We start from the raw sequence: 24,110 nt of genomic DNA, 5'->3' as shown, positions 1-24,110 counted from the left end.
AAAGTTGAGGGGAGACGCTTGGAAGCAATGCAAATATCCTCTTTTTCAAAGTTTTACTCACTAATTTTAGCAAAGAATATTCATATATGTTTGACCCATTATTTAGAAGTGTATTACTCTAGAGTTCCAAATTATGTAGCTTCTAAGTTTCTTAGAAGTACAACATAGATACTGAAAGCAAAAAAACTTTAAGTATAGCAACTCAGTGAGTGTCCTCGAAGTAGAAACAGCCAGGTAATGGCCAACAGCTGAAGAAACAACACATTATCAGAATCCTAGAAGCCATTCTTGTGCCCTCCAAATTACTAAACCTTCCCTTTTCCCTAAAAGTAACCATTATCTCAACGTTTAGGCCTGTAAATAGTTTCGTCTTTTCTGAACTTAATGTAAGTGGACTCATACAGTGTGTACTCTTCTGTGTCTAGCTTCACCCACTCAACACTGTGCTGCTGCATGCAGTTGTGTACGTTGATTTGCATTGCTAGATGAGGTTCTACTGCATGACAATACACAATGCATTCATCCATTAGGCTACAGACACATATTTCCAGACCTAGGCTACACACTACAAACACTCTATTCTAGGGCGGAGCTGCATGGTAGCAGGTGTGCATGCACACGTTCAGCTTTATTAGGAAAGGCCAGTTTCCCACCAGCAGTAAAGAATTCCAGCTGCTCCACATCCTTAACAATGCTTCATATTGTTCGTCTTTTGGATTTTAGCTCTTCTGAAAGGTGGGAAACAGCTTTGTTGTTATTTTTAAATGAATTTCTAACAAATGCACTACAGAGAATGTGGTCTAATCAATACTTTGAAATATACTGAAACAAGTCTAATGGCCCAAATATGGTCAGTTTTCATGAATGTGCTAAATGTGCTTGAAAAATATTTTTGCTCCCCATTTTTCCCCACCCCAATACAGCATAAGCTCCATGTTGTATACATTAATTAAATAAAGCTTGTCAACCACGTGTATTTACCTATTCTATACTGTTACTAATTCTTAAATCTGCTTGATCTATCAAATACCAAAAGTTATATTGGAATCTCTCACTACGATTGTGGATTTTCTGCCAATTTTTGCTTTATATATTTTGAGGCCCACATTTTAACGGACACATTACAGATTCATGGTCCTTTTTCTTCAGTAAAGCATTTTGCCATAAAATCTATCACTTCTGACATTAACAAAGCTTTATTTACTTATTTATTTGTGTATACCAGCTTTTTTCTGTTAGGATTTGATTGGTATATCTTTTTCTTCCCGTCCTTTTAACTTTTCTGTATCTTTGTTGTTAGGTGTCTCTTTAAGTATCATATAGGTAGATTTGCTTTCCAAATCCAGTCTTTTAACCATTGTATTTTTAACTAGAGCATTTAATCCAATTACACTTAATTCTAATTATTGATACACTGAGATTTACGTTTATCATCTTATATTAGACTCATTTGCCCTGTATTTTTTATTCTTTCCTCTCCTTTCCTGCTTTCTTTAGTAATATAGTGAACAACTGATGCCATACATTACTCTCAAATTTTGTCTGAAAATGTCTTTTATTTCACCCACATGCATGAAAGATGTTTTGCTGTGTATAACATTCTGGTTAATGGTTATTTTCTCACAGAACACTGAAGGTATAAAAAAACACGATTGGTATGAAAAAATAAGCTATTACTTGCTAATTTTGGATCTTTGCAAATAATTCCCCACCAGCTTTGATTTTTAATTCATTACATGATTAATTTGTAGAACTTCTACTTAGTTTCCGTATTTTCTTGATAATTTTCATGGTATCTTCCCTACTTATATTTCCAATCTCTTTTTTTATTTCTTAAAAACATGTTAAACATGGATATTTTGTATTTTCTCTAATTTCTCAAAAATCTGAAGCATCTGAAGATCAAATTCTATTGTCTGTTTTTTTTATCCTGCCAGTTCTTTGTTCTCTGTACATCTGTGATTTGGGCTATGCGTTCATACTTTCCTACTGAAAGCACTAGTTGAAGGTGTATTACTCTGGAGAAGACGTGCATCTGCAAGTGACTGGAGGCACAACCATCTGTCACTGCTTCAACTGTCACAGCTAAGTGTTTAGCTTGGGCTTTTTCAGACCATCCAGGTAAATGTGAATTCAGGGGTATCTGATGGTGATAAATCCAACGGTCCCAATGTTTTTTTTCCTCCTCTATCTACCTAGCATTATTGCTCTAGAAAGGCAAACTTTCTTGCTGTCTTCAGCAAGTAGTAGTGGTGGCGGTGGTGGGAGGTATGCTAGGGTGGTTGGGCTGGCTGAATTTAATTCTAGTATTCTTACACTGAAGGTTTAGTGACTGTCTGAGCCCCCACTTGATACAGCTGGGGTCTGTCACCATGAGACCAGGAAGGGGACACAATAGAAGGGAATATGCACCTAGCTTACCAAATTTCCTCAGGGCAAAGCCAGCTTTAGTGTTCTGCTTACTATTCTGAGTTCTGAACCTGGTGTACAGTCTCTATGAAATCTTTCTTTCTACCTTATCCAGACTTGTATTTATCTTCATTTATATTACATTCAAAATTTTTAGTTATCACTAGAAGGAGACATACAGTGTGGACATATTGTCCACTGAATGGTTGGATAAAAAAAGTCCCCTAATGTTGGCTTTTTGGTGCTCTCTTCTATTCTTGTGAAATCCTGACAAAGCATGATTTGGTGTTTTTTGTTTGTTTGTTTTCTAGCTTTTAAATATTACAGAGCTATTCTATTGTACCCATTTTTAAATTTTCATTAATTATTGTCTTTATTTCTCCCTGTCTTCTTTCAGTTTAGTCTGTTCCTTAAGATTTTTAATGCAAAGCTTAGTTATTATTAGTATTCTTCTTTAAGCCTATATAAATTCCCTACTAAAAACTGCATTAGTTGCAACCTACAAAATTTATATGTATTTTTATGACCACTTAATTCTATTTCTATATTTCTATTTAATTTTGTTAAGCCATGCATTATACTGAAGGTATGTGTAAAAGTTTCCTGTAGGCCAAGGCAGGTGGATTGCTTGAGCCCTGGAGTTTGTGACCAGCCTGGGCAACATGGCAAAATCCTGTCTCTACATAAAATACAAAAATTAGCCAGGCATGGTAGTATACCACCTGTGGTCTCAGTTACTTGGGAGGCTGAGGCAGGAGGATCATCTGAGTCTGGGAGGCTGAGGCTGCAGTGAGCCATGATTCCGCCACTGCACTCAGCCTGAATGACAGAGCCGAGACCATGTATCAAAAAAAAAAAAAAGAAAGAAAAGTTTCACAGAAGAGTTTTGCATTTTTCGGCTTTTTGTTATTGACTTCTAACTTAGCTGGCATCCAGGCTGGACAGTATGCTCATAATTCATTGTATTAAGTTTTTAAGGGCAGCTTTATGACTAGCATGTGGTTAATTTTTATGACTGATGGAAAGAAATCTGCATTCAATATTTGGTGGGCTCCACATACAACCATTAGACCAAGCTTATTAACTTAGTTGTTCAAATCTCCCCACCCCAATACAGCATAAGCTCCATGAGAGCAGTTACTTTTGTTTGTTTTGTTTATGCTACATCTCACTGCCTAGAATAGTGTCTGAAATGTATCTGTTCTCTGCTACATCACTTGTGTAAAACAGTGTCTGGCATATATGAAGCACTAAATAAATAACTGCTTAATGAATGAACGACTAAAGGCTTCTCATCCTGTTAGTTATTGCATTTGATTTTTAAAATGTCTCACCATCAGGTTGGCTTTGTCTGCTACTCCCCCACTGTTTTCTCAATCTTTTCTTTAAATGTTTTGTGACTAATTTAAATGAGCTCATGATTGGACTTTTCATGTTTAAATTACTGGTCCATCTGGAATTACTTTGATACAAAAAGTAAGGTACGGACTCACCTTTATTTTCTTTTCACCTTTATTTAATTTCTTTTAATATGGGCAAAGAGATATCCTTACACATTCACTGAATAATCCAGTTTTATTCTAATCATAAAAAGTGCTACTTTCATCATATTTTAAATTCAACAAGATGTTTCTGCCTATTTGTGGATGTTCAGTTCCACTGATCTTCCTATTTTTGTGTCACTATCACACTGTTGTAATTACTGGTAATGTATATATTTTAAATATAGTAAGATAAGAACTTACACACAAGTTCAATTTTATTGCCAATTCAGTTGCAATAAACACTCATGCATATACAGTATGGTCTGTAAATACAACATTTTACAAAAAGAATCAGAGTTTCTTGAATAAATGTCTGATTCCAGGTCTAGTGCAAAAAAAGTCAAAAACATCTTTTCAGGTCAGAGTAAAAGAAAACTTTCAGAATACTAGGATCAAAGGTATGAGGAGTCAACATAAAGAGGTTCCTCTATCACAAGACAGGAAAATTTGTGGATCAATAAGCATAATAATTACAATGACCTAAAACATGTCAGTTATGTTTAAATCTGTGAGCACAAATTGATACTTTAAAACCTAAACAAATAGGCCAGGTGCAGTGGCTCACACTTGTAATCCCAGCACTTTGAGAGGCTGAGGCAGGCAGATCACTTGAGGTCTGGAGTTTGAGACCAGCCTGGCCAACATGGTGAAACCTCATCTCTACTAAACATACAAAAATTAGCTAGGCATGGTGGCACATATCTGTAATCTCAGCTACTCGGGAGGCTAAAGCACAAGAATCGCTTAAGCCCAGGAGGTGGGGGTTGCAGTGAGCTGAGATGGTGCCAGTGCACTCCATCCTGGGTGACAGAGCGAGACTCCGTCTCAAAAAAAAAAAACAAAAAACAAAACAAAAACAAAAAAAAGCTAAACAAAAACCTCAACTCTGTTGGTTATCTTTGGCAGGTGTTAGACAGAGATAGGGCACAGTTTATCATTTCATCTATCTTTCCAATATGAGCTGAGGATCAGTAAATAGCACAGAAGTGGTGATGCAGGGGGAAAGTTTCTCTTTATAGAGGTATTCCAACAAATAAATAAAATAAATAAATAAATAAGGAATGGTATACTTAGACTATAATATTTTTGCAATCCCTAATGAAATAATGAATCTAGACAATCATAAATTACTACTACAATAAAAAAGAGACATGCACTTCAAGATGGATATATACAGCACAACCCATGATGAATGTCCCCGCCCCAAAAAAACTAGATCTCATAATCCTCTACATCTAATTAATAATTTACAGGAATTATAGGAACAAAGGAATTTAAGTACACCATGGGGATGTAAGATACAAAAATCAGACAGCAAGGAATTCTACAAATGACCTAGTTTTGTTTTGTTTTGTTTTAAGTTACAAAGAAAAGAGGGTGATTAAAATTAGACTTCAGCTGGGTGCAGTGGCACACACCTGTAATCCCAGCACTTTGGGAGGCCAAGGTGGCTGGATAGCTTGAGGTCAGGAGTTCGAGACCAGCCTGGCCAACATGGCTAAATCCTGTCTCTACTAAAAACACAAAAATTAGCTGGGCATGGTGGCAGGTGCCTATAGTCCCAGCTACTCAGGAGGCTGAGGCAGGAGAATCACTTGAACCCAGAAGGCAGACGTTGCAGTGAGCCGAGACTGCCACACTGCACTTCAGCCTGGGTAAGACAAAGTGAGACTCCGTCTCAAAAAAAGACAATAAATAAAAAATAAAATAAAATTAGACTTCAGAAATATATTTACCAGTTGCAATATATAGACCATATTTAGACCCTGATTCAAACAAGCCAATAGAAAAACAAATGAGAAACATAAATATTGATATGGCATTTGGACAGCAATAAAGAATTCTAGTTAACTTTTCAAAAATAATTATGGCATTGTAGTTACTTTCTTCTTAGCTTTAAAAATACATGCTGAAATGTTTACAGGTGAATGATACACTATTTCAAGTTGTCATCAAAATAATTCAGAGGGTAGGGTGAAAGTAAAAGATAAAATGGATGAGATGTGATGGAAATATGGGAGAAAATTATACTATTCTCTCTACTCATGTATATTGTTTAGTATTTCCCATAATAAAGTATAGTCATGTGTCACTTCATCAGGTTACATTGTTAGAAATATGATGTTGGGCAATTCTGCTATCACGTGAATATCACAGAGTACACTTACACAGAACCAGACAGCATAGCCTGCTACACACCTAGGCCACTTGGCATAGCCTATTGTCTTAGGCTACAAACCTGTACAGCCTGTTACTGTACTGAAAACTGTAGGCAACTGTAACATAATTGTAAGCATTTGTGTATCTAAACATATCAAAAGATAGAAAGGGTATAGCAAAAGCATGGCATCATAATCTCATGGGACTACCATCATATATATGTGGTTTGTCATGGACTGCAGTGTCATTTATTTGGCACGTAACTATATTTTTATTATTTTATTTTTTGAGACAGCATCTCACTCTGTCTCCCAGGCTGGAGTACAGTGGCACAATCTCAGCTCATTGCAACCTCTGCCTCCCAGGTTCAAGTGATTCTCGTGCCTCAGCTTCCCGAGTAGCTGGGACTACAGGTATGTGCACCACCACATGCGACTTATTTTTGTATTTTTATTAATAGTAGAGATGGGTGAAAACGTTTTCACCACGTTGGCCAGTCTGGTCTCAAACCCCTGGCCTCAAGTGATCTGCCCGCCTCAGCCTCCCAAAGTGCTAGGAGTGAGCCACCACGCCTGGCCACATAAATATATTTTTATATGTAAGGTAAATTTGTTCTAGTAACATGTCCAGATGATATTCTGAAAATTTCTCTCTTGTTCCCCCCCTACACCCCCAAATTAAGATTTTGATATTGCATCCTTATATTGTTTCTATTTTTTAAAATATCTGTCTTTCATTTATTAAAATTTGTTTATATCCTTCAAAAATGTTTTATAATTTTCTCTAGATAGGACCACTATATTTCTTGATAAAAGTTAATTCTAGATATTTTATGATTTGGGTTTGCTATTGTGAATATGATTTTTTTATTTTATATATTATGAATGGCTATCATAGATATGTTAAAAGATTTTACATATACTATATATAAAATACATATAGATTCTATTTATTAGTTCTAATAATTATTCATCTGAATCTTTTCCTCCCACATAGAAAATGGTATTTTAACCATATTTATTTATAATAAATGGCACAAATTTTAAATGTACAATATGATGAGTTTAGACAAGTATATATAATCATGTACCACCAGGACAACCACAAAATATTTCCTCATGCCTCTTTATAGTCTATCCCTACCTGGCCCCTAGCAACCACTAAACTTTCACTGTTTTTGAAATTCATCCATGTTATATCAGTAACCTGTTACTTTTAAATTACATTTTATGGATATATCACAATTTGTTTATCCATTTATCTCTTGATAGACATTTAGGCTGGTTCCCAGTTTAGGCTAATAAGCATAAAGCTCTCATAAATATTTACACTGAATTCGTTGTATGGGTATATGCTTTCATTTATATTGGGTAAATACCTGTAAGTGGGATTGCTAGATAGTATGCTAAATATGTTTAACTTTGTAAGAAATCGCTAACCCGCTTTCCAAAAGGGTTGTACCATTTTGCATTCCCATAGCAATGTATGAGACTTCCATTTGCTAATGGCTTCCCATTAAGCACTGCTGTAGCTATACCCAATAAATGTTTATACAGTGTATTTTCCCTTTTGTTTAGTTCAAAATATTTTTAAATGTTCCTCATGAGCTCTCTTCTTTGGCCAATGAATTATTGAGAAGTATGCTAATAATTTCCAAGTATTTGACAATTTTTCCAGATATATTTCTGTTTATGATGTCTAGTTTAATTCCACTGTTGTTATACTCTGTATGAATTTGAGTCCTGTTAAATGTACTTTCTTTTCATATTCTAGAGTAAGGATTACTTCTGTGATATTCCGTGTGCACTTCTGCTGTTTTTAAATGGTATGTTCTATTTTATAAATGTTAATTGGATCAAGTTGGTCTGTTATTGTTTACATCTTCGACAGCATTGCTGATTATCTGACTACATATTCTATCACGTCCAACTATAATTAGAGATTTGTCCTTCACCTTGCAGTTGTGTTGGTCTTTATTCCAGGTATTTGAAGCTCTGTTAGCATGTGCATACATCTTTAAGGTTCTTACGTCCTTTGATGAACTGATCCATTTATAATGATAAAATCTCTAGTAATAGTCCTTGTTGTGAAGTTTAGTTTGTCTGATATTAATATGACAACTGCATCATTCTTTGGATTTGTATTTTCATAATATTTTAATGAGCCTATCTAGGCCTTTATATTTAAAGTAGGTCTGTTGCAGCCATCACGAAATTGGGTCTTGTTTTAACCATTCTGATAATCTTTGCCTTTTAATTGGAGCATTTAGGCCATTTATTAATACATTTACTGTATTACCTTTCTTATTGTCATATTTTCTTCCTCTATTCTTGCCTTCTTTTGGGTTAACTAAATTTTTTCTAATGATTCCATTTTATCTCCCTTATTGGCTTAAAAGTGTTACCTTTTTTTTGTTTGTTTGTTTTTGTTTTTGAGACGGACTCTCCCACTGTCGCCCAGGCTGGAGTGCAGTGGCGCGATCTTGGCTCACTGCAAGCTCCGCCTCCCGGGTTCACGCCATTCTCCTGCTTCATCCTCCCGAGTAGCTGGGACTACAGTAGGCACCCGCCACCATGCCCAGCTAATTTTTTGTATTTTTAGTAGAGACGGGGTTTCACTGTGTCAGCCAGGATGGTCTCGATCTCCTGACCTCGTGATCTGTCTGCCTCGGCCTACCAAAGTGCTGGAATAACAGGCGTGAGCCACCGTGCCCAGCCTTTTTTTTTTTTTTTTTTTTTTTTTTAGTGGATACTCTAGAGCAGGAATCAGCAAATAACAGCTCATCTTGTGGCCTGTTTTTTGTTTTTGTTTTATGGCCCACAAGTTAATAAAAGTTTGCAAATGTTTAACTATTATCCAAGAAAAGTAGGAAAAAAGAGCAAAAATCTGCACCAGAGACCGCACATGGCCTGCTATATAAGTTTTCTGATGCTGCAGGACAAATTACCACAGACTTAGCAGCTTAAAATTAATTACAATTATTTAATAGCTCACTAGGTTCTCTGGGCTCTCTGGTCAAATTATCACAAAGCTGAAATCAGGGTGTTAGCCAGGCTGAGTTATCACCTGGGGCTTTGCAGAAAAATCCACTCCGAACTTCATTCTCACTTTTGGCAGCATTCAGTTCCTTGTGGCTCTAGGACTGAGACTTGTATTCCCTGCTGGCTATCAGTCAAGGTTGCTCTCAGTGTCTTCCCATGTTGGCCTCTCCCTCTGTAGTCCAGCAATGGTACACTTAAACCCTCTTATGCTTTGACAGTTAATGTCCTCCCCTACAACCAGCCAGAGAAACTCTGTCTTTAAAGGGCTTGTGTGTTACCTCCAGTCCCCCAGGATAATTTCTCTACCCCCCAGGATAATTTCTCTATCTTAAAGTTAACTCTGCCATATTAAATAATGAATCATATTCAGCCTGGAAATTATGAAAGGCATGTATACTAGGAAAGGTGGGGGAGGGGAAAACCTTGGAGGACTGGAAAATATTTTAGAATTCTGCTTACTATACCTGCAACATCTAAAATATTTACTATTTGGATCTTTATAGAAAAAGTTTGCTCTAGTGTATAAAATATGCAGTCTACTGCCAATAAAAGTCACTACTTTATGAATAGTCAAAGTGCCTTATGACAACATCCTTCCATTCTCCCCCATTCTGTGATATTATGTCTTATATTTTGCTTTTAAATATTTTATAAGCCTCACAACCTATTTTATTATCTTTGTTTAAATAGGCATTTTTATTTAAAGAGACTTCAAATTATTTAAAAAGTCTTGTATTTGAATATGTATCATCTCTAACATTTTTCATTATTTTATTTAGATCCAAATTTCCAAGTGGTATCATTTTCCCTCTGCTTGAAGAAATTACCTTTAACATCTAATATATTACACCTCTGCAGGCAATCAGCTCTGTTTGTCTGAAAAATTATTTTATTCTTTATTTTTGTGGTAAAATATAAATGTTAAGACTTACCATTTAAGTATACAATTACATGGTATTAAGTGCAACTATCATCACTGGTCATTTCCTGAAGTTTTTAATTGTCTTAAACTGAAACTCTGTACCTATTAAACAGTAACTCCCCTTTCTCTTCTTCCTCAGCCCCTGGTAACCACTGTTCTATTTTCTGTGTCTATGAAATTGCTTATTCTAGGTACCTTACATAAGATGAATCATATTTGTTCTTTTGTGTCTGGCTTATTTCACTTAACATAATGTTTTCAAGGTTCGTCCATGTTGCAGCATGTATCAGAATTTCATTATGTTTTAAAGCTTAATAATATTGCATTATAGGTACATGCCATATTTTGTTGACATTTACCTGTGATGGACATATAGGTTGTAGGTATGTAATAGTTAATTTTATGTGTCAATTTGGAGGATATTTTTGGATAAGATTAATTTTTAAACTGTTGAACTCTGAGTATACAGATTGCCCTCCATAATGTGAATATACCTCATCCAATCAGTTGAAGCCCTGATCAGAATAAAAAAACTGACCTCTCTAACCTAGTAGGAATTAAACAGACTGCCTTTGGACTTCATCTGCACTGCCAGCTTTCCTGGGTCTCTGCCTGCCAGCCTTCAGACTTCATCTGCACCATCAGCTTTCCTGGGTCTCCAGGCTGCTGGTCTTTGGACTGGAACTATACTGGCTCTCCTGTGCCTCCAGTCTGTCAGCCCACGCCGCAAATCTGGACTCGCCAGTTTCCATAATTGTGTCAGCCAATTCTTTATAACAAATATCTTCCTAGATTAGAAGATATGTATCAAAACCTATATAGATATATATCAAAAAGTTAAATTTAGAATTACCTTATGATCGAACAATTCCACTTGTGGATATACACCCCAAAGAACTGAAAGCAGAGACTCAAACAGATACTTGTATACCAATGTCCAACCTGTGTTAGTCAGTTTTTGTTTTTTTCTTTTTAAGTAATAGCTTTCCTAATAGGTGTGAAGTGATATCTCCTTGTAATTTTGATTTGCATTTCCCCAATGACTAGTGATGTTTATCATCTTTTCATATGCTTATTGGCCATTTGTATATCTTCTTTGCAGAAATGTCTATTGAAGTCTCTTGCCCATTTTTATACTGGTTGTTTTGCCTTCAATTTAAAAGATATTTTCACTAGGTATAGAAATCTAGGTTGACAGTTTTTCTTTTAGTATTGGTACTCTTAAAATACCACTCCACTGTCTTATAGTTTGTATTATTTCTGATGAGGAGTCTGTTGTAATTCTTATCTTTATTCCACTGTACATAATGCCTTTTTCTATGGCTACTTTTAAGATTTTCTCTTTACCATTGATTTCTGGCAATATGATTATGATGTGCTTTGGTATGATCTTTTTTTTCCTTCTGCCTTGGGTTTGTTGAATTTCCTATATTGATGGATTAATAATTTCAGTTTCTGCAAATAATTTTTGTGATTTCCTCCCCTGCTGTTTCTAGGAAACTTTAATTACGCATGTCTAACTATTTGATATTGAACCACAGGATACTGATATGCTGTTAAATTTTTACCAGACTTTGTTTTCTCTGTGTAATTCATTTTCGGTAGTTTCTATTCCTATGTCTTTAACTTCACTGATCTTTTATTTGGTAATGTATAATCAGCTGTTACTCCCATATAGTTATTTTATTTCTCATATTGCATTTTTAATCTGTAGAAGTTCCATTTTGTTTTTTTAAAATATATTTTTTCTCCCCATTTTCACATTTTCCTTTACATTCTTGAGCATATGTATAACATGTTTGAACATGTTTGTCTGCTAATTAAATTGTACCTGTCATTTCTTCTTTTTGTTGTGGATCATATTTTCTTGCTTCTTTGCATACCTGATCATTTTTAACAGCTTTATTGATGTATAACTAGCATATAATAAAGTGAATATGTTTAAACTACATACATAAGTGTTGACACATGTATATACACATGTAACTGTCAATACACTTTTAGAATACACCTAACACTCCCAAAGGTTTCCTGATGCCCTCCTGGTAAGCCCTCTTTTGCCCCTCCACACTACTCTCATCCCCAACACACATGAAAAATTCTGACTAGATACTGGCCATTGTGAATTTGACATTCTTGGTGCTGGATTTTACTGTATTATCTTAAAGGATCCTGGACTTTGTTCTAGCACACAAATAAATTATTTTAAATCAATTTGATCCTTTCAATTTTTGTTAGAATAAGTCCAATGCAGCCTTAGCCTCAGACTAATTTGGTCCCACTACTATGGCATCACCCTTCTGACATTTCTGTTCAAGGTTCTATGTCTCTATGCTAGCTGATGGCAACACAAACTATTCCCAGCCCTATGTGAGCTCTGAGAACTGTCCTATCACTTTCTGTCTCCAGCCTTATGGTATTGTGTACCACGGCTACTCAATCAGTATTCAGTCAAAGATTTGAGGAGACCCTACTAGAAGTCTCTAGACTGGCACTTGCCTGCTCTTGCTCTCTTCTATCTCTGTAGCTCCCTTCTCTCCGGTATTTCCTATATATTCTAGCCACTTCTCCGCCAATGAACTTTTCTCTTCTGTCTCATCAACTCATGCACACCATTAGACTATGTTTGGGTCCTTCTCCTCATACTGCAAACAGTGCAATCCCAGGGCTCACTTCATCTGTTTCCTTTCAGTTAAGAATTACAGTCTTCTACTGTTACCTGAAGTCTGAAAACAGCTGTTTCCTAGATTTTTGTCCAGTTCTCTAATCACCTGCTGCTAGAGGGCAATTCTTGTAGTAGTTAATCTTTCGTGGACAGAAACAGAAGTAAGCTGGATCTTTTAAAATATATTCACATGATTTTGACAGCCTGAATTTTAGGCAAAATGTCTTCTTGTTGAGCCTATTTCACCAATATCACCTTCTCTCTAAAGACACATCTAAAATTGTCATCCAGCTGACGACTCTTGAATCACACAATTTTACTCCCTTACATCTTGAAGGAGCTAAAATTCTGATGCCTTCATTGAGTAGAAGCTGAGAGTATTATGTCTACCACCCTCAGCTCTAGAAATAAATGTGCACCCGAGGCTGCTAAAGATTGCAAAATGTATGTACAATAAATAGCTATTTCATACTTTCACTGTCATGGCGTCAGGAGGTCGTTTCAAAATTCAATGTGAACATGTTAGGTCTATGTATTTATTGTGTACATGTCAAAGAAAAGTACCAAAATATAAGGAAGTATTGGTTTGAATGTATTCATTATATCTTTATCTCATAACATTCCACAAAGCTTAGCCCCTATGACCTTCAAAACATGAGCAAATGAGTTTTGTAGGCTTTATAGAATCATTTAAAATAGATCATTTATGAGTGATATTTTCCTGTCAATCCTGTTTGCTCAGATTATATATTCTCTAACAGGAAAAATTAATTGCTTTTAATATTGTAAAATGCCACAAGCATTATGGATATAAGGGTATTTAAGAATTAGGATGTATATAGATTGACATGGTAGCTTATCTAGGTGAAGAGAAACTAAATATCTCCTCCTCAACAACACAGTGCCAATGAATGATTTCTTTTTTAAAATACATATTTAGCCTGCAGTTTCATACCCTTCAAAGCTAGAAAAGGAGGCCAAACTCATAGAAAGAGAGCGAGAGAAATAAAACATTATAAAATCAATAAATGTGATTAAGTATTAAAGTTCACTCTACTCAAATTCTGGTATGCTTTTGAAAGAAGACACTACTGTGCTATACATTTTAATTATTTCAAGTTACTAGCATGTCATATTAGATAACACCAGTTCTTGTATTAAAGAGAATCTCTCATTTTCTGTCTTGCTTTTTTTTTTTCTTGCGAATGTTAAGTCAAATCATCTCATTCCTAATTTCACTCAAAATTCACTAAGACTGTTGCACTATTTTCTAACCCAACACTAACTATAATAGTCCTCCCTTATCCACAGTTTCACTTTCTGCAGTTTAGGTTGTCTGCAGTCAACTGCGGTCCAAAAATAGATGACTATGATACAATAAGATATTTTGAGAGAGAGAGAGACCACGTCCACATACCTTTTATTAAAGTATAACGCGATGACTGTTCAATTTTATTATTAGTCATTGTCGTAATCCCTTACTATGTCTAATTTATAAGTTAAACTTTATCACAGGTATGGCTGTATAGGAGAAAACAGTATATAATGGGTTCAGTACTATCTGGGGCTTCAGGCATCCATTGGGGGCTGTGGACCATATGCCCTATGAATAAGGGGGAGCTACTGTACAATACAAATTCATTTCCAAATATCCTAAGAATAACCTTATCTATAGTTTGGTGTTGCAAGTTAGCATCATTCTCTTTCAACATCCTAAAAGAAAGTAAAGTCACAGCTGAAAGAACTTGAAATGTAAGCTAAATTGTAAATATAGTATGAGAATAAGGATATCTCTCATGTCTAGTCGAGAGAGAATATTTGCGGTAATTTACATTCTCCAAAGGCATATTTCTCTTTTTTTTTGAGACGGAGTTTCGCTCTTGTTGCCCAGGCTGGTGCAATCTCGGCTCACCGCAACCTCCGCCTCCCGGGTTCAAGAGATTCTCCTGCCTCAGCCTCCCTAGTAGCTGGGATTACAGGCATGTGCCACCACGCCTGGCTAATTTTGTATTTTTAGTAGAGACGGGGTTTCTCCGTGTTGGTCAGGCTGGTCTCGAACTCCCGACCTCAGGTGATCCGCCCACCTCGGCCTCCCAAAGTGCTGGGATTTCAGGCATGAGCCACCGTGCCTGGCCAGCATATTTCTTTTTATTTGAAGAATACTGATATGATTTTTGCTGTGTGAGATAATTAGCTAAAGTGTCATATTTTGATGTGCACATTATTACTTTACTCACAGTTACAAACTGAGCCTTAAATTTGACTGCCATTCTTTTAAATCTGTCTCCAAGATTACAAATAGCTAAGACTGTGGATGACTTTTCTAAGTTCATCACCACTGCGAAAACGAATTCAAAGTGAGTCTATATTAACAAAGTGTGAGCAGTACATACTTGAGAACAAAAGATAGTATACTGTTATTAATAACAGTGCCCCCTAGCCAGCTATGTGTTTGGAATGCTGTGCAAATAGTTTAACCAAAGGGGTCTTTGTTCTTCACTCTCACAAAATTAAAAGTTGTATTAAAGCACATGCAATGGGTACTCAATACACTTCTCAAATACATTTGTATTTCTAAAGACTTTCTTTTACATTTCTAACACTCTATTTAGGTTTAACAATGGTAAAAATTTAATACAAATTAGCCAAAAACTTTCTCCACAAAATTTTCACCAAATTTCACCTATTTATAAACTTCGGTATTGTGTTTTTTTTTTTTTTAACGGCAATTGAATTTAAAGTTTAATTTGCATGAGACAGTTTATATTTTAACCCAAGGTGACTATGGTCTAAGATCTATTATAAATAAATAATAAATTTTGCAGTAAAAACGTTTATATTCTTCTTCCTTAAAAAATGGCTATTGAGATTTTCTCAAGCAATTAAACACCAGCTTTAAAAGTTAAGAGTATCTTAATAAAAAGCACTAATGCACTCATTTTACCATTTTGACAAATAAAAATAAGGTATCAGGAAGTACTGTTATCCCATTTGACCAAAGAGGAAACAAGCCCAATGATTATCAATACCTATGTCCATAATATAACATGAAACATATTTTAGACAGGTGCTTCTAAATACATGATTCCCAAATACTTGACCTACTAGTACTAATTCAGTAAAACAACTGAGGTACACCTGCTAATATTGTTGCAACAAAACATTAAAGCATAAAACTAGTGTTTGGCTATGCTTTAAAAATTGTTATTGTGACCAAAAATGCAGGCAAGTATTCCAAAACACCAAAGTGATGAGTTAATTTATTCAAGAGTTACCACTCCTATGACATTAATTTGTGAAAGGGATTTTTAACAGAGTATGCAAACCAAGAAGGGCCAGATTATCAAAATCTAACAGACTCTGCCAAGTTACCCATCCACTTCTGAATGGCTGGGCCATTCCTAAAGTGTTACCTCGTCAAAATGGACACAGATACCAAAGAGCGCATCATCTGTGCCAAAGCGTTCAAACACAGCTCAAAACATCACAACAGCAACACAGTCCACAAGGACCAATCTGCTATAGCAGCATTTCTAAAAAGGCATTCACAGTGCCAGGAAGTATTAAACAAGCACCTAGGCACTAATGAAAGGGATGAAGCCAGTGTCATTTCAGATCTTTTATTATAGTTATTTATGAATATCTTGTCTTCTTTTTGTGAGGGAAGCACCTTCTTGAAGAGGGCATCTCTCTCCGACTCATCTTTGTGGTCACAAGGTGATATATATTATATATATTATATGTTATATATAATATAGGCCTCTGATATTAAGAGCGAACTAAACCTGGCATAGAAGAAGCTTAATCTAAGAGATTCCGCTACATTAGAAGACAATTCTGGGGAATGTGACCACTTGGGATTTCCTGTGCTACCCCTGATTGGGATGGGGCTCCATTTCCTTCTAAATGGTTAGTTTTATGAGATATCCTAATATGTTTTTGTTTCTAAATCCCTCCCTCAGTGTGCATATTTCTTAGAGGATCTAAGTGTACAGATTAATAGCTTACTGTGGCTATTCCATTTACAGTGTGTCTTGCAAAGATAAGAACTATGAAAAGGATGAAAATTTCAGAGGGAAGTAACAATAATTTGCTGAGAAGTGCACAGCTTGAGTATTGGAGTTTATTGAGAGTAAGTTTTGACAAAAATGTCTTCATTTCCTTTTTTTTAAGATAAGGTATCTAGCCTAGTAGATCACAGAAACAAACATATAGACACGGTACAGAGACACAGTACCAAGGCATTTGACAAACCATTGCAAGAACAGAGAATTATGGATGGACTGACAAAGTAAAGGGCCCAGGACACCATGGAGTGGTATTTATTGTACAGTGACATAGAATGATGACTTCATAAATAAAGAAATCCAAACTAAAGAGATTTGCTTCCAGTAAGTGTAGACAAACCTTTTTCATACTCTTTTTCTATAAAGAAATAGAAAAATTATGAGAAAACAAACACACACATCTATTTGAGGACATTCGAGAACTAAGGCAGCAAGAACTTGTGTTAAAGATCCAAAAGAGGCCGGGCGCCGTGGCTTACGCCTGTAATCCCAGCACTTTGGGAGGCTGAGGTGGGCGGATCACGAGGTCAGGTGTTCGAAACCAGCCTGGCCAACATGGCGAAACCCCATCTCTACTAAAAATACAAAAAATTAGCCGCGCGTGGTGGCAGGCACCTGTAGTCCCAGCTACTTGGAAGGCTGAGGCAGGAGAATCCCCTGAACCCAGGAGGCGGAGCTTGCAGTGAGCTGAGATGGCGCCACTGTACTCCAGCCTGGGAAACAGAGCAAGACTCTGTCAAAAAAAAAAAAATCCAAAAGATAAGGGAAGCTCAGTGTCATAATCCAAACGTGGCACTGTTTCTGCTTTTGAGGTATTTGCCCACACAACAGAGAAAGTGAAAGGCTGGGAGCATGCAGTGACTGAGCATCTGAGACACAGAGAAGGGCTGGCAGCCCCACAGAGCTAAGGCATAGGGAAGAGACGTGAAGTTCAGCCTCTATCGAACGGAAGGGGCCCTGGTAAAACACCTCAAGAGTTCAACTGGGATTTTGAAGAGCTTTGCCCCAAAAGAAAAGGGAAACTGGAAATTGACCCGCCCTTAGAGAAGGACTGAAGCCCAGGCTACAGTCAGCTCAAATCATGATTATATTAAAATTACCTGCCCCTGGCCTGACTACCTAGAAGAAACAAAACTAAATCCTCTCTAGGATGACAAAGTGTTCAAAAATTACACATTAACGTGCAGAATTTGGGCAAGTAACTAGAAACAATTGAAAAATAACCAAATAGAAATTCTGAGATTAAAACTTTTTTTAATTTTAATAGAGATTATGTCTTGTTATGATGCCCAGGCTGGTCTTGAACACCTGGCCTCAAGCGATCCTCCCACCTTGGCCTCCCAAAGTGCTGGGATTACAGGTGTGAGCCACTGCACCCAGCTTCAAATATAAGTTTTTGAACTGAAAAATACAATGTATTTAAGTTGATGTCAATAATAAAAGAAAATCTCCAATTGTTTGAAAATTAAGCAAAGCACTCATATGAGAAATCATAAAGGAAGTTAGAAAATATTTTGATCTGAATAACAATGGAAATATAAAATTCAAAACTTGTGAGATGTAGGCAAAAGCCTGTGCATAAAGTAACTTAGAGACTTAGTGCAGACATGAGCAAGTAAGAAGGGCTGAAACTGGCAGTATCCACTGAGATATGTACAGTCAGGTGCCACATGTCCACATTTCCCTGCATATAAGACGGTATGTCTCGCACTGCCTTTTCTACCATTGGGTAAGTTTAGACACAAATACCACTGTGTGTTATAATTCTAGGTACTGAATGTACTTACAATACGTACTTACAGTACTCAGTAGAGTATCATACGGTACAGGTTTGTAACCTGGAAGCAATAGGCTATCCCATATAGCTGAGGTGTATAGTAGCCCTATGATACGGGCTTGCATTAGTATACTCTGTGATGTTCACAGGACAAGGGAATTGCCTAACAATACATTTCTCAGAATGTATACCCGTTGTTAAGTGAGCCATGGCTGTATTTTTTTAAATAAGTTTTATTGTGTATATTTGAGGCTTACAACATGATGTTATGGGATACGTGGAGATAGTAAAATGATTACTATAGTGAATCAAATGAACATATCTATCAACTCACACAGTTACCATTTTTTGTCACAAAATCTACTTATTTAACTTATTTAACAAGAATCCCTAATACAATACAATGTTATTCCCTATAGTCCTCATGTTGTACATTACATCTGTAGACTTGTTCATCCCACATATCTGCACCTTTTATCCTTTGAACCACATCTCACCATTTCATCTCCCCTCACCTCCGCCCCAACCCCGAGGTCCACGGTAACCACTGTTTTATTCTCTATCTCAGTATATTTGATCTCCTTTTAAGGGTCCACATATAAGTGTTCCACATATAATGCATAATAGACATGTACATTAAGGCATAATTTTTAATAATCAGAAATTGAAATAAACTTTAATGTACATCAATATTACATGAGATAAAGAATTTATGGTATGTACACAAAAGTGGAACACTATACAGCAACAAAAATGAATGTGGATCTCAAAATGCTGTTGAGCAAGGCGAGCCATCAAATTAATACATATGGTATCCCGTCTTAGGAAGTTCAAAGCAGGTGAAAAATTAACCCTCAGTGCTCATGAGGCTAGTACCACCTTAAGGGAGAGGGGAAATAATGAGGAGAAATCATGGTAATAACCTAGTTCAAGACCAGGGTATTGGTTACATGAGTTTATTTACTTGGTGACCAGACTTTAATATTCTAAAAATCAAGGATAAACAAGTTCTGGCCTTAACAACAGTTTAGTTAAAAAGATTCAGGCCAAGATTCAGGAAACACCTCTCCATGAGGCATTATGCGGACCTAGTAAAGTCTGACTTAGACTTTTAAGTTGTGGGCATCTTGAAATATTGGGTTGTCTGACAAAAGAGCAACTTGGCTTAACTCTGGAGGACAAAACTCAGCACAATGAGGGAAAGCAAGTTACAAGACTCAAATTTTGATTCAATATTCTAACTGCTAACAATAAAACTGCCCAATAGGCCAGGCGCAGTGACTCACACCTATAATCCCAGCACTTTGGGAGGCTAAGGCGGGCAGATCACTTGAGGTCAGGAGTTCAAGACCGATGTGACCAGCCTGGCCAACATGGTGAAACCCCATCTCTACTAAAAATACTAAAATTAGTTGTGCATGGTGGCACACGCCTGTAATCCCAGCTTCTCTGGAGGCTGAGGCAGGAGAATTGCTCGAACCCAGGAGGCGGAGATTGCAGTGCGCTAGCCTGGGTGACAGAGTGAGACTTCATCTCAAAAAAAAACAAAAAACAAAACAAAAAAAAACACTGCCCAATAATGGAACACATTGTCTCAATAATAAAGACTATCCCATACTCTGAACTTGTTCACATCAAGGTAGGAGGACCACTCATCAGAGATAAGGGGAGGAGTTTTCTACACCAAATGGAGATGAGAACTGATCACTAAAGCCCCTTCCACAGCCTTCAGACTCTATGCATATGGGTCAACATAGAACCACAATTTAAAACCTCTTACCCTTAATCTTGTAGTGGAGATCTCAGCTTTTAAAATATCGGGATCATATTTAGTACTGGATGAAGATCCTGAGAATACTTTTATAGAGAAAAAAGAAAAACTAATTATTTACAAGCTGCATAACTAGTTCTCAGCTTAGAATTTACTGAAGCTAAAAACAAGATTTATGTGCTTCTGTGAATACTTGCTTTCTTTTTATAATTCTTTTATTGCCATTCATCAGACACCTAAATATAAAAAGTAATCTTCAAACCTCTACCATTTTTTTTAACTCCGTAAAGAGAAATGTCATTAAGACTTGGTGCTTAATTTTCTTCTGGATTTTATACACACTATGTCCTTAGAGGACTATACTGCAGCAGTATATCAGAGTTTTGCATTGTATCAAGGAATTTATAATTTAAGCAGAACTGCTGAGCTCATCACAGCTGCTTCTTTAAACAAAGCCAGCTCCAAATAGTCAACGAGGGAGCGGTAAATCAACGCAGATGGTCAACAGAAATTACACTCTATGTAATAGTTCCAGTTCCTCCCCACTAAAAATATTGTACAAAAGTAGCAAAAAGGGCCAAACTACTTGCACTGTCCTGAAAAGGTAAAAATTAACTCGTAAATGCACAAAAGGCAACCTGGCAGAGGCAGGTGCAGAAACAGAAGGCATGCATAACCCCCAAATGGGGATTCTTTTATCTGAAGTAGGGGTGAGAAAATCTGGGGTGTGCCCTCACCTCTCAACGGTTTTGAGAGACTCTTCCTGCTTAGGAGGGAAAAGGACTCAAAATTAAACTCCATAGAAATGTAAGTGGTCTTCTGTTATCTACAATTCAGTCTCCACTTCTAAAGTCTGAATAGCCACACTGTACTTACAGCTTGTGCGAGAACTTGACTTTTCCTTATAGGCATCATTTAATCGCACGTATTCATCCAGGGCCAGCGCCAGCCTCTGCTCCTTCACATGGTACAGTTCCTTCTGTGTCCGGAGGGCATCCTGTGCCACAGAGAGGTAGTCCTTGAGCATCTTCTCCTGTTCTCCCCTCCATTGTTTTCTTGGATCTTCTATCTGTGTGGTTTCTGAAAACATTAGGTGGAGGGTATTTTTTAGAATTTAACTTTGTTTTCCGGATTGTTTAAGCTTTAGGGAGTAGGCTAGCTTAAGTTCTTGTATCCTCTAAGGATTTTATTTAGCTGTGCTGGAGTGACTGCTCCAGAAATTTTATAGTTTTATTTTACCCAGTCTCATCAACTTCCTTCCTCTTCCAGGTTCTCATCAACAGTGTATTCTCACTATAAATCTACCACACACAATGTTGTCAATCAGATCATTCAAGAATTCTGTGATTCCCCAGTGCCTACAGAATAAAAGCCAAGCTATTCATTCCAGCACTCAAGGCCCTGCATAATCGGGACCCAACCTACCTTCATTCACCTAATACAGGACTCTAGCCACACTGCCCTCTGCATCAGCACTCATCAAAGCTGGTCTACTCTGCAGACCAGCACCGGTCCATGAACTCAGTTTCATGTCCACAACAGTAAGGACAGAAATAGAGAGAAAACATTTTGTAATCATTATAGCGATTTTAGTTAGTTATTGTTTATCTGTTGATAAACATTGTGCATTTCTTTGTGTGTATACATTTTCACTTTTCTAGTAATTCACATTTTCTTGTATTTTACAAAAATATCGGTGAGTCCGCAGTGGATCTGAAATTTAAAAATGAACAAACAAACAAAACTCTGGTCCTGTTTATACAGAATGCTCTAGCCTAAGGTCCTGGTTCTTGCTTCTGCACTTCCGCAAACTACAATCAACCAGAGACCCTTTTTTAAAAAAAACCCAGACCAACTAGAGTTTCTGTGGGTGGAACCCAGGCACTGTAGATTTAAAAGCTGCTCAGGTGATTCCAGTGAGCAGCCGAGCCCAAGAACCAGTGCTCTGCAACAGCATTCACATGCTGCCTCCTCCAGAAGGAGCCCCAGCCACCTCATCTGCAAGTCAGCCCTTTATCCTCTGTCTTCCATGGCAGCTTACACTCAGTTTAAAACTCCAAACACATTCTTTACTGTAAAGCTACAGTAGGGGCCATAAAACATGAAGAAAAACAAAAACAAAAGAATCAGATTACCCTAAACATTTTATGTTCTCACATTTAAAAATTCACATGTTTCTGACCACATGTTGGGCCAAGGAGTTGGAGTGTACTGGTGTCCAGCACTGGGATACCACGGTGTATACAAGAGAATGGATAGTTTTGGTGATGGTTAGTGTAGGTTGGTTAAGAGATATCCCCCTGTGTCTGCAGACATGTACTGGACCCCTCTGCTGTGAAAGAAAGGAGAGTGGCCATTTGCCAGTAGAGGAAGGGGTTGAGAATGGGACAGAGTAAATAAAAGAGGTTTCCTGGATGCTGATGTTCTATTTCTTTCACCCATCGAAATTACACAGTTCACTTCTAAAATATTTGCTAAACTTTGTTATTTCAGTCTACGTACTTTTCCGTGTGTTGTCTTCAGTAATACATGTTTTAAAATAAAAGTAGAATAGTTCAAAGGCATAAAAACTATGGTATTGTGACTTAAGATCTCGTCTCTAGCAGGACATCGTATCTGAGTGGACCCCACTCCCAACAACAGCAAACACAAATGGGATAATGTGGGACAAAAAGAAGCACGGCTTTAATACAGAAAACACATGAAGCTTCATACACAAAAGGCCAACAGAGATTTTTAAAAACACAAAGAAGGCCAATGGTGGAAAAACAGGGCCACTGTAACTAGAAGCGAAAATATATGAACAACGGTTTTCAGATGTTGGACAACAGTAGTACAGGATTGTGATCTCTGAAAGAAGGGAAATGAACCCCACGATTATCCTACATTTCTGTCTGAAAGCACTTTTTGGACAGCAGTGCAAAGAGGGGTAACTCAAGCAGAGAAAGGAGGCACTGCTGAATTGAAGGGAGAGGGAAGCGGATTTCACGGAAGCCATGACAGGTGGAATTTGTAAAGCAAAGCACAGGAGAAGCTCCAGAGACTGGAGAAGTTCCAGAAATTTGCACAGGGGTCACAAGAAGTCTGTGAGTGAATGCTAAGATGACAAGGGGAAATGCACAAGGCCAGGCAAAGGACAACTGGGATGCTATAGGCAGATAAATTCCCCAAGCTCACACAGGGCTGTGACAGTTTCAAATTATGACCAGCCAGAGGAGAAAGGCCACAGTGAACATCTAGGGAATCCAGTGGACACCACAGCAAAGTTACACCTTAACAACGGAGCTAAATAAGACATAGGGTAAAGGCTACTCTGAACCTAACCTAACAAAGCTTTGAAACAAGCTTCTAAAGGACCAAGCTGGTCAGCAAGTAACTTAACTGCCGGTCAGAAGAAAAAAAGTATAAAACTCCCTAAAAGGCACAAAACCTAGCACTCAATGAAAACAACAACAACAAAACCAACTTTATAATGTCTAGCATCCACTATAATGTTACCAACATAAAAAGCACAAAAATATGTCCCATAATCAGGAGAAAAATCAGTCAATAGAAACAGATCTCGAAATGTAGAAATGATGGAATAAGCATAATCTAGATAAAACAGCTATGTTGCAACAGAATAGAGTCCAAAAATAAACCTGCACATCTACTGACTATTGTTCAAATAGCCAGTAAGCAGATGAAAAGAGACTCAACATCACTAATCATCAGGGAAATACAAGTCAAAACTATAATGGGATACCACTGCTCA

The 24,110-nt window shown here is 37.0% G+C and overlaps 1 protein-coding gene across 2 annotated transcripts in view; it reads right to left on the bottom strand.

The window, feature by feature from the left end:
- WWC2 (WW and C2 domain containing 2) overlaps positions 1–24,110 on the bottom strand; it is a 213,005-nt gene that overhangs the window by 84,331 nt on the left and 104,564 nt on the right. For both annotated transcript variants that reach the window (XM_054484284.2, XM_063664319.1), the window contains 2 exons: positions 21,233–21,436; positions 20,366–20,442 (listed from right to left, as the gene is read on the bottom strand). In XM_054484284.2, the coding sequence (XP_054340259.1) occupies positions 20,366–20,442; positions 21,233–21,436 (281 nt within the window). The remainder of the gene's footprint in view (positions 1–20,365; positions 20,443–21,232; positions 21,437–24,110) is intronic.

This window comes from Pongo pygmaeus, chromosome 3, assembly GCF_028885625.2.
Source record: "Pongo pygmaeus isolate AG05252 chromosome 3, NHGRI_mPonPyg2-v2.0_pri, whole genome shotgun sequence".
Classification (NCBI taxonomy): Eukaryota; Metazoa; Chordata; class Mammalia; order Primates; family Hominidae; genus Pongo; species Pongo pygmaeus.
This window is presented reverse-complemented; position numbering and strand designations above follow the sequence as displayed.